Source organism: Paramacrobiotus metropolitanus, unplaced genomic scaffold (genome assembly GCF_019649055.1).
Source record: "Paramacrobiotus metropolitanus isolate TYO unplaced genomic scaffold, Prichtersi_v1.0 Parri_scaffold0000327, whole genome shotgun sequence".
Lineage (NCBI taxonomy): Eukaryota > Metazoa > Tardigrada > Eutardigrada > Parachela > Macrobiotidae > Paramacrobiotus > Paramacrobiotus metropolitanus.
The window spans coordinates 37,886-49,529 of NW_026570547.1; the positions used below are offsets into that span (position 1 = coordinate 37,886).

Genomic DNA, 11,644 nt, shown 5'->3' on the forward strand with positions numbered 1-11,644 from the left:
TTGAGCGTATTTTTATGAGCGCTGCTCCTCTCTGCACATATTGCAAATAAACCAGTAATTACGATACTCTGTCAATCGTGATAAGAAGTGTTCGTGTACATTCAAATACAGCAGGATACCCCCAGCACAAGGACAATCATTGATAGGAACGAGTCACAAAGTCATTTTCAGTAGCACGGTAGGATTTTCGTGGTACATGACAGCAATAGCGGCGGTGCCGCCGGAAGCCTCGGCAGCGTAAAGTTTCATTATTGTAGAAATAACGTAATGTTTCTACTACGCTACTAAATATGTTTCTGTCGGCACTATGCCACACATACTTATTGGTACTTAAAATACTTTGTTTGATCTTGTCGTTTGTTCCTACCGGTTAATAGCTAGTGGAAATGGATAGGTGGTCAATTATATGCATCTGTAGCCTTTACCTATACTTTTACCGATTCCCGAGTTGATAAAGACTTATTTAGAACTGCCAACTGCACACCACGGTCAAATTTCTTCCAAGGTAGGCACGGATTTGCAGGTACCTTTACGGAGGCGCTGTGTACGCGTGGAACGCCGTGGCTGTCTGTTAAGCAAAACTCACACAATTTCCCAGCGGGAAGACGGCCTAGACACGACTGCATTAACGACATCTTGCGACGGGCCGTTGGCTCAGCAGGCATACCCGCATGGACCGAACCTAGAGGCATGCACCACGAAAACGAAACACTTTCTGATGGCATTACCACTTTCCCATGGACAAGGGGACTGTGTTTGGCGGGGGATGTTACCTGTGTTGATACTGTCGCCCGTTCGTATTGGGATCAGACCAGTGTGAAGGCCGAAGCGGCAGCTGACCACGCCGAAGCCAAGAAAGCAAGGAAGTACGGCTTCCTGTTGGGGCGATACGAGTTTACGGCTGTCGGCTTGGAAACTGTGGCGTAGTATAGCAACCATGTTGCTAGCGTATGGTCATCAGTGTGAGACCATCAGTGTGTGTTTGGTCGAGCTGCAGTAAAGTACTAAGTCGTGACAGAAATTTTCGGTAGTTTTGGTACATCGGCCAAAAGATTTGTCAATGAGACTGGGAAGAGGATTTCGCTACAAACCGGCGAGATTCGTAGTCTGGAGTTTTTGAAACAGAACATAACAATTCTCAACAATCTCTTTAACAATTCAACGTGGTGATGCTGCTTCGGTAATAGGTACCTCTAATGCTAGATCCAACTGTGATCCAGATACGGAGACAGAAACGGAATCTATCCCGTGGAGTGAGCTATGCGATATGTATAGCGAACTACGCGGAATCGCGAAACGTCGCACCGCTAATAGCTGACTTTTAATAATATTGAAAGTCTGGAGACCAGAAAAACAACAAGTGATCGGCACAGCTCGATCGTCAATCGTAGAACCAATTCAACAGTGTGTAACACTGTGCAGCACGTGCTAAGCCGCGCCCACTAACACAACTCAAGCTAGCCAATCAGAGCGAGACACGTCACAGACCGTAATCCGAAGGCGTAGCGCCTAGCGCCACGGGCGTGAACGCTAGTGAGCCTCGTCTCACATGCCTCTGGGGGATGCCGAGCTCCGTTGAGGCTGGACACACTCGAATCCACGAAAAGACGGTTGCCGGTATCTGTGCGTGCTCAAAACATCAAATTCTCTTATTCCATTTATCACATCAATTCCAAATGCACTATGTGAAAATAAAGAGATCTGTATCAAAATACTATTCCATATCAATTTTAATACAAAAACAGATCAACAGTTATAAGATCAACAAAAGTATTAATCAAATGTAGACTAGGATCCTCCATTTCTGACTCGTAAAGGTCACAGGTCCTGTCCACCGTTTTCCGCACTTTGGCCCATTCCGCTCTGTTGAGCAATCCCGCGCATGTGTAATGCGACTTTCATCACAATCAGCTTGAGAATCGGGTGCGTATCAAGTACGACTTAGGAATACTGCTTCAATCTTTGGAATACGGTGCGTATCAATTGTACGACTTTCAAATGAGATCCATTAAAGGTCATGGAGGGACGTCATGTAGACAAGCGTAGTTCGCTTCCTCCCTGGTTAAGGTCATCCTGTATTGAGATGATCCGTTGAGATGTGCGACACATTTTGGGTTAATGGTCCCAAAAGGTCATGCGACTTGAATTCCAATACAATGACTCTATTGGGCAATTGATGATCCCAAAGGTCATCTAACTTCTCTTCAACTTCCATTAAAGGTCATGGAGGAACCTAGCCAATTTTCTGCGGCCATCAAGCACTTCTTCGCTTGCCTCCCTGGTAGAACTTGCAGGTTGACCTTTCCGTCGCACATCCAACTTCAATATGCCTCGAGCGGCCAGAGTGCCGGCAGAGTTTACCGTAACATCTCCGATGGGGCCGGCTAACTACCGCATTAAATTTACCCCACGATGCTTCCACATTAAATCTTTGACTCTTGTTCGCCGCTTGTGGCCCAACTTCGGTACGAGAGATCCGGCTTGATTACCGCTATTTCTCTCGTTGACTTATAACACTAATTCGCTTAGAGAGATTGCCGGCATAGTTTGCCGTAGCAACTCTAATGAGGCCGGCTGACTGCCGCATCAAGTTTACCCCATCAAAATTTCCACCTGTTGTCTTTCTCTTTTTCGCCGCTTGTGGCCCCCTTTCGTATTCAAGAGATCCGGCTTGATTACCGTAGTTTCTCTTGCAAATTTATAACACTGAATCGCTTAAAGAGGAGAGCCGGCTAATTGTCGTAATAACTCCCTTGGGGCCGGCTTTATAGACCGAATCAATTTCAACCCCAATCGATGCTCCCCATGATTTCTTTATCCTTTCTGATTCTGTGCTATAAATGCTGAAAACAACAAATACACAAATGCAGTTAATGTTAATATGTCACGTCGCCTTTATACAACACCATTTCTCATTCTTGTGACGTACCGACAATTGCCGTAGACGCCCTTTTAATAGTGTGATCCTAACGATCAACACTATTCCATTTCATTTAAATCGTCCTCGCCATCTCTTGGCGGGCGCTTCTTAGAGCTTTCTGGTTGGTTACGGTCAGACAGACGGTCAACTGGTTCCGTGGAATCAACTGCCATGACCTTTTCCGGATCAACTTCTCGCTGACCGCGACCTTTCCCTTGGCGACTGCGTTTAACCGCCTCTACCCGATGGCGTGCGTCATTTTCTTCCAGTCGCAGTCTTCGATTGTCGGGGTCATCTGCTAGTCGACGCTGTACATCGGCGAGATTTTCCCGGAGCTGCTGGTTCCGCAGACCACGTCGTCCAAGCTGGTTAGGGGCGCGTTCTGGGCGCCGATCGCTTTTCTTCACAAGGAATTCGTCGATATACATTTCAACTCCGTCGAAGGGGTCGACGTAGTCACTTCCCATGGTGTCTTTGATCTTATTAACCCTCTCTTCTACCTGGGAGGCATGGCGTTGTGTAAGATTGCCCTTTTCCATACGTATCTTGCACTTTTTCAACGCCTTTCTTGCCGTATGGGCTATTCCAACATGTTCCATGGGTTCGCCCAATTTCGCCACGTGAGGTCGGAAGAGTAGTGGGATGTCGTCCTTCATGGTATTGGACACCAATTGGTTATGGGTCTTATAATGTGCCAATCTTGCAGCGAAAACCTTTTGCCCCATCCTTCTTGCGGCATGATCTTTAGGATCCACTTGTAACCCGATCGATGCTCTTGCTGCAAGCAACTTGAAGGCTGGATTCACGTGTCGTAATACAAACTGAGCGACATATTCTTGTCGTTCGGGATAATCTCTGTAACAGAATTGTGTCATCCCGATTGGGTCAGTCGTATCCAGTGGCACGTCCAACAAATTCAGATCCAACAGGCTATGTAATCCGTTTCGTCGGATAGGGAGGTAACAATCCCTTGCTGAGTCGCGGGGAATGTATAATTGACGGAAACTTCCTTGTTCCACTCCCTCTTTAATTTCTTTCGCATAGCCCGAGTCGAATAAAAATTGACGCAGCTGGTTCAGAATTGTATGGATCTTATTCGCATCCGCCGAATCGTCTTCAATCCCCATGTATCGGCAGATTTCCGTCTTTTGTTCATCAGTGTCGCGCATATCATATACCATATCAATTGTATCGGGGTGTCGGTTATTGAATCGGGAAGTCGTTCGCCGATCGACTTCGCGACGTTCGTCCGGTTCGCGCTGACTTTCTTGTGCGCTTCGTTCTCCTGATTCTGCCTGCGGCGGTTCATTACTCGCCGGTGTAGGCGGTTGAAGGTCGCTGTCCAGAATAATGTTTCGTCGGTGTGTCACATTTGCTTGGGACGCTTCTGTAATTGAACTCGGTCCTTCCATCGGGTCGTCATGTTGTGCGGTGCTAAGGGTTGGATCCACCACGTGGACCGTTGATTCCATCCTTTGATATTTCGGGGGCGAATCGTCCCGTTCCGCGCTCGATGACCTTTTGCTCGCGCCAGATTCAAAACCCGCGTAATACTTGGCTCTTTCCTGCCATCGTCTATCCTGTGGGTCTGGCGTTCGATTTCGCGTATGTTCGCGTCTTTTGTCCCATGACCTTTCGGGTGTTGACATCCTGACGTTGCGGTTACGGAATCCAACTTCCAACGGCACCTGATGACCTTTCTTTTCAGGCTCTGTACGGTATGACTCCGCACGCCGTTGCTCTTCACGTCCTCTAGTCGCTGCTAGAATCTTTGCCGTGTCGATTTTTCGTTGGATGCTTGTCTCCGTTATCTCATTTCCATGGCGTACCCATCCTCTTCCGCCACGGTAGTCTCTGTCGCGAGAACGCTCGCGTGACCTTTCGCTTCGGTAATCCCGTGTCCTTTCCCGGGAATGTTCACGTGACCTTTCACTTCGTCTTTCAGAAGTCCGCTCATGTTCCCGTGAATGTCCGCGTGACCTTTCTCTCTGCAGAGGCGAACGGGGTCGAGTAAACACATCGTCTCGTCGAAAGCCTCTGAGCGCCTGTAAAACATTGCTCTCGGTCTGGCGGGATTTACGCAGCTCCTCCATACGTTCTTCGACTGCTTTCTATATGTATGGTGCCGGAGCAAAACCCTTTTGCAGTCTTAACTTTTCCCGTAACAGCGCATCAAATAGGTCTTGTTGCATGGCCGCCGGATCGCTCGTCAGCGTATCGATTTGAATAATGAGCGACTGGCGTATCAGCTGTGCTTCGTCGTCATTGAGGCTGGCTGTCGGTACAGTCGAACTCGACGGATTGGGCTGCGTCTCTCGTGCGGCCTGTTCGCTCGCCTTTTGATTCGCCGCATTGATCTTCGCCCGGAGTTCGTCCTCCAGCTGTTGCCGCCGCATCTTCTCTTGTTCTTCCTCAAACTTCTTCCGGTATGCGTCCGTCTGTGGGCATTTCAATGGCTCCAGAGTCTCATCCCAGCCGCTTTTCGTTATTCTGGATCGCTTCCCGGTAGCGATCCTCGAGTAGCATCCGCTCCTCAACTGGGATGCTGCCATAGTTCCTCGCGCTGATGAGGTTTCGAAAACGTCCATGTTCCCCGTTTAGCTTCCGTAATCCCCACGAGTGAAACGATATGTGGGTCGCCCAACTTGTGAATGCATGCATAGCAGGGGAATTTCTTATCGACCTTTTTATTATTCCGTAAACAGTCCGGACACTTTGGGTTATAGCCCGTAGATCTGTTTATCTCCGATGCCGTTCCTGAGCTTTTAGGAGTGGCTTGACCTTTCTGTGCCATCTTCTCCGTTTTAAATCTGCAATCAGAAAACAATCCGTCATAATAACCTTTCCACGTTAATCGTTTCCATCTTATCCATTATCAAGGCTTCTCTAGCATTTTTACGCCTATTCCACTACTGAGCTGAGACTTTCCTAGCTCCTGCTGCCCTTTCTATCACTGTAACGTGGTGACCTTTCTCAACGTTATCAGCACTTTCTGACTACTGTGACCTTTTCTATTAGTCTTATCGCTGCTAATTCTCGCGTTAACCTCTTCACTTTCAATTTTCCATAAAGTTTTTCCCATTCGTTTTTAACTATTTTATGCTTTTCTGTAATATGCAGGGTTCATTACTCGCTGCATATTACACTCGTTCCATTCACTCAGGCTCCTTCGCCGACGGTTTATACGGCTTGAAGTCAATTCGGCCGTCCTGGTTAATATGAAGCACTTCATCTGCAATCAATGCTTCAACGGCATTCTTGATCCATTCTTTATCATCTTCAATGTTCAATTCTCCCAATTCGTAATGGACGGCCATGAAGTTCGAAAGGTCATTCCATAACACTCCATTGGTACCGCCAATGGCGTCTAAAGCCACATCTGTGATGGCTATCTTCCATGCCTCCAATTCCATTTTCAGTCTGGGCGTGCGGTCCTGTCCCTGTTTCGGAAGGTAGTAAATAATCTTGTTGTCTTTGTCGTATTTACATCCCAGTCTTCCTTCCTTGTATGCTCGTTTGAGGACTCGCTCGGTCATACTGAGTGATGACCTCCCGTTCGAGTTTTCCGCGACCCGTCTCTTCAAGTCTGGGCCAAGCATTTCGCCATCTCCACTGTTCTGAAGCGCCGCTTGGACTTCGCTCCATGTCCGGTTAGTAACATCCAACGGTGCGCCTAACGTATAATCTGTCGGCTCTTTCGTTTTTGTACCGCTAGTCGCCGTTTTCTGGGGGGATATTGCCGAGTCCGTCGGGTCTGTTGTCTCCGTTTCGTCAATCTTCAGTTTTGCCATTGAGCCAGATGATAACTGCGCGGATTTCGGTTCGTCAGCTTTATCTTTCTGTGGTAAAGTCTCATGACCTCCCACTTCACCTGCCGACTTCGACCGCTCTTTCTCAAAAGCCTCTTTCAATGGTGCGAACAATGATTTCTGATACACCTGTCGCGCAGAGGCCGCCTCTGCTTCTGCAGCTGCCTTGTCCATCGGGGGCATGGCCTTTTCTTTCTCCCGTTTTTCAGAAGTCCCATGACCTTTCGGTTGAGTTTCTTCCGTCACAGTTCCAGTTCCCGGTGTCTCTTGACCTTTAGACTGTTTATCTTGCGCTGTCGATGGTTCGAGAAGCGTTTGTGTCGTAATGTCATCTTCATTTTCTTCCGAGTCCGAGTCCATTGGTCCTTTCTTTTTCGTCACTTTCTTAGAAGAAGCCTGGGTAGCTTCTTCTTCAGCTGTTAACTGTGCGATCCGATTTAGTATGGGAGTTGTCGGGTCTCCACTCAATGGCACCTTATCCGTCTCCTGGCTGTCGGACATATGACAGTGGACTTGTTTTTCCGGCGGTATTAGTCCTACTCTCGTATATCGAATCGGATATCCTTTATGTGCGTTCGTTGTCGAAAGGATATTCTGTTTTATCAGCCTTGGTAATACGCGTTCAGTGGCCGTATCAATTTCTTTGATCATCCCTTTCCCGTCATTCCAAACGGCATTGATGTATTGGCTAATCCGGTGACTCGTTGACCCCAACGGGCTTGTCATTCCCGCGATTGCCCTTTCTACTCGCATAGAGGTATCTTCGTTTGGAGTCGTCAACGACTTATCCGAACTGGACGGTCTGAATAACTTGGCCTTATACGCGAAATTCGGATGTTTCTGGAGGAGTTTTCCCGCATTCCGAGCATATTCCAACACCACATCAAACTTCTGTTTGGTAAAACTACGGTGCTTTTCCTTCCTCAGATATTTCTTTAAGCCCGTTCTAAATCTAGACGTTACTGATGTGGTTCTGATTCGTGTAAAGTTCTTCTCAGCTCCGTTGAACGCGTCAATAATTTCGTCGATCGTGGTCAAGTTATCGCTATCGGGGTCTTCAAATTCCGCTTCATCTCCCGAGTAATCAAGTTCACTGTCACCGTCCGGTTCAATGTAAGTGGTCATTACCAGTTCGTCGATTTTCATGGCCTCCTTTCCTTTCTTTTTCAGCTTTGCGGGTTCGCTCTTTGCTTTTTTCCCTTTTTCAAGAGCCTCCGCTAGGCTTCCTGGTTCTGCAGTTCTTGATCTAGTCGTTTTCGGGTCCGTATGTGATCTCGTGCTAACCGTCGAAGTACTTGGAAGGCTTACTCCCGATGCTTCCGATTCACGAGACGTTTCTCGTTTTGCCTTCTCTCGCATCCCTTTCTCCTTGCGCTCTTTCGTAGTAGATGCCGAGATAACCACTGGGACAATCTGTTTCACAGCTATGACCTTTCCTTTAGATGTTGACGGCTCGGGCTCGGTGACCTTTAACTTTGATGTTGCCGATTCGATAACGAATCTCTTTGGAATAATAGGTGCGGATGACCCTTCTTCCACTTCACCGACCGATTCGTCCAATATTTCAACATCATGAGACGACGGTTCGTCTTTCTTCTTTCTCTCCTCCTTCTTTTTCCTTCGGCTTTCACTTTCATCGCCGCTCCTTTTCTTCTTATCTTCGTCTTCCTTACGTTTCGTTAGACCATCACCTTTCTTGACCTTCTCGCGGTTCATGGCTTCTTCTAGTTTAGCCGCTTTCCTGGGTTTAACGACCACTTTAGGGGGCTGATTATCTTCCTCATCCAGTTCCTGATCTTCGTTGGCCGGTTCTTCTGCCGAGTCGTCACCAGCTTCCTCCTCGTCTGAATCATCCTGTTTCGGTGGTCGCCGGGTACTCCCCGTTGATGCCGCTTCGGCTACAGGAGCCTCTGCCACCTCTCCGGCTCCACTTTCTTGTGCCGGGTGTTGGACTTGACTTTCCAAGTGCGGTGTTTCGACCGTCTGTCCCTGTGTGACGATCTCCCACAAAGGGTTTTTCTTCGCGTCATAAAACACCGTTTTATACGCTCCATTTTCCATTCTTCTTGTTAGTCGGAAATGGGCTTCATCTATTTCCGCTCGATGTCGCATCATACTGATCAATGTGTTCGCTTGGACTAGGGGATCTTGACGTTCACTTACTGGTATCAAGTTCCACAGCTGTTCCAGTGCTGCCCGATTAGCGTGCTCGGCGCTCTCTTCCGACACATCCCATGGAGCGTATGGAATCGGATCTCCTGTGATCGGGTCGACGATTACTGCGGTTACACATTCTGTTGTTCCATCGCCGAAGTGGAGTGTCAGCGTCACTTTTCTGCACGTCCCCTCGGTATATTTCAGGGTTGACTCGTAATCGTCTAGTGTTCGTTTATTCGGGTCTGAGTCTGCTGTCGGTTTCGGCCGAATTCTCTCCTTCGTCAGCAACTTCCCTTCCACTGTGTATGTATATGCCAGGTGGTCCTCATTTGTGCCCACTTTAATGCGGATGTATGCGTTTTCTTCGGTCGCGACTTTGGACACTACATGTTTCATCATCTGAATGAGGACTCTCGGGTTATGACGTTCTTCCGGGGGAATGAACTGTAATGCCTCATTGACTTCTGTCTTTGACCTTTCCCCAATCTCAGTTTTAACTGATTTATCCGCTAAAGGGTTGTACGAGTCGATCTCTTTATTCGTTGCTTTATCGACTATCCGAGCGGTGACCTTTCGTTCGTTATGGTCAGTACCAGTATATTTAACTGTAAAGGTCCGGCACTTCGGAAATCGAACTGAAGCAGCTTCCGGATCCAACGGTGTGGGTGGTGCACTCTTTCTACCCACTGAAGTCGGGGCTTTACTCGTCGTGACCTTTTTCGTCCGCTGCTCCTTCTTGTCGCTTTCTTTTGGACTTGTTGTCGGTGACCTTACTCTTTTTCCGCTTTTTACGGTCCCGCTAGACGGCTCTGTGACCGAACTGGTACGTCCACGTATTGATCCTGCGGTGGAACTAGCCCGTGACCTTTCCGCTCGTTCGGTTAATTCTATCTCAATCTTTCTCTTTGTTTCCATGAGAGCACTATCCGACATCTCCTCTACCGGTGCTTCGACTGATGCTCGTGATGGCCCTGCCGCACTGCTTACTGAGGGTCCCCTTTCTTTGGGGATCGTCTTAAGGAATATCTGTAACTTCTCGATCATCGGCGGCCATTTTCTGTTGGTTAGAGCCGGATGGTACTGTTTCATCGAGGCGATTCTGATCGCCAACTCTTTACGTTTCACTTCGATGCTTTTAGTCTTTTCCTTCATCGCGGTGTGGACTGCTTCGATGATTGCATCCAGGCTCATTAATCTTCCATAGAATGCATGTTCGTCCTCAACTCGCATATGGATTCTATAAAGATCCCGGCACATACGGTTGAAGTCCTGGATGGCTGCTGTATCAGCCGCTGTCAATCCTTCTTCAGTGCTCACTATCACGTTTAATCGCGCATCATCGTCTTTCATATCTAGCGGGAGTTTCGGTGAATAATCATGCACCGTTGGTTCACCCGGGGGCGTTGCCCGTAGACCCTCTGGCCCGACCTGCTCCAAATTTGGGCCCAGCGACGGCAGTACGCCTCGCGGTCGTGGTGAATCGAACCGGTTTCCTCCTCGCCTCCCTCCTTTTTGTGGCGAGTTCCGATGAGGTCTTTGCGCTCCCAATTGCTGTGGCGTCCTCAAACGCGGTGCTCCAATGTCCGATAGTGACAAACCTCCTGTTTCTGGGAAGGGTGGCAAGATCGGCGACGCCCTTTGTGACTGCACCGGAGTCGCTAACATTCCGCCAAATCCTCCATATCCCATAAACCGACTCGGTGTAGTCTGTTGCGGTGGCGGCATCAACATTCTTGCCGGTCCCATCGCTTGCGGCGGTCCCATCGGTGGGGTATACGCTCCTGGATGCGGTTGATAAGGGGCGCTCATTATTTGTCCCGAATACTGGGTTCCGGCAGGTAAGCCGTGGTGCACCCAGTTTACCGTGTCCTGATAAGTCGTCTGCTGTCCCGGATCGTGATACACATAAAACTCCGGGCCGCCATAATAACCTCCCTGGCCTGGCTCGTTCTGTGCCGTTCCTGCTGACGACGTCGACCCTTCGCCATATGAAGTGTCGTATCCGTATTCACCTTCCATTCTTTTCGGGGTCGATGCCTTTAATGGATTTCCGATACTTTCCGAATCCGAATTCTCTGAATTCTGTCGTTCCAATCTATCCATTAACTGAGCTTACCTTCTGTAACAATGAAACAATAATGGTTAGCTGTCGTACGATGATGACCTTTTTACAGCTTCCCAACTCCTATTTTTAATGAAGTGAACCCTTATTCATGTTTATGTGGGTTATTTGTCTTTGCGTCCATTAGTTATCCGATCAAGAAGTTCTTTATCGGCCGCATCTTCCACTTCGCCTTGCTGGGTCAGTAATTCCGTAGGAGTTATTCTCTTTTTCTTCTGTTTGACTTTTCGCTCGTCAATTGCTTTCGCTATATCACGGCCCAATTGTTCAGCTTTTGATTTGACCGCTTCTATCTCCTCTTTTCTCTTTCTTATGAGGTCATTTTCATTGCGTGGTTCGAAAAAATTCGGATCGCGCTCTGATATCTCAGCGACAGTCTGCTGTTTCAAAAGGTCATCTTTGTCTCCGGTAGCAGTGCGTGGTTCGAAAAAAGGATCTTGGTTCGCTTCAAGTTCTTTTTGCGAAGCGCGTTCGGCTACTTCATCTTCAGTTCCTGGTGACCTTTCTGCCAAATTTCCGGCTTCTGTATTCAATTTTATTGTGACTGCTGTTTCGAAATCCTTATCCTCTTTCCTTTTTCTTCCTTTTTTCTTTGTTGGTTTATCTTCGCTTTCACTCTTGTTCATCCGAGTTTCA

General features: G+C 48.1%; 1 protein-coding gene across 1 annotated transcript; it reads right to left on the reverse strand.

Moving 5' to 3' along the window:
• Positions 1-1,724: 1,724 nt before the first annotated feature.
• On the reverse strand, positions 1,725-5,377 carry LOC129602094 (uncharacterized). Its single transcript, XM_055501060.1, has 2 exons — positions 2,930-5,377; positions 1,725-2,843 (listed from the first exon to the last, which is right to left on the reverse strand). Exon 1 carries the CDS (start codon positions 5,011-5,013, stop codon positions 2,980-2,982), a length of 2,034 nt encoding a protein of 677 aa, XP_055357035.1. The 5' UTR covers positions 5,014-5,377; the 3' UTR covers positions 1,725-2,843; positions 2,930-2,979.
• Positions 5,378-11,644: the final 6,267 nt, after the last annotated feature.

Coding starts and splice junctions, on each gene's coding strand:
- LOC129602094 (XM_055501060.1), bottom strand. CDS start 5,013: ATGGAGGAGCTGCGTAAATCCCGCCAGACCGAGAGCAATGTTTTACAG.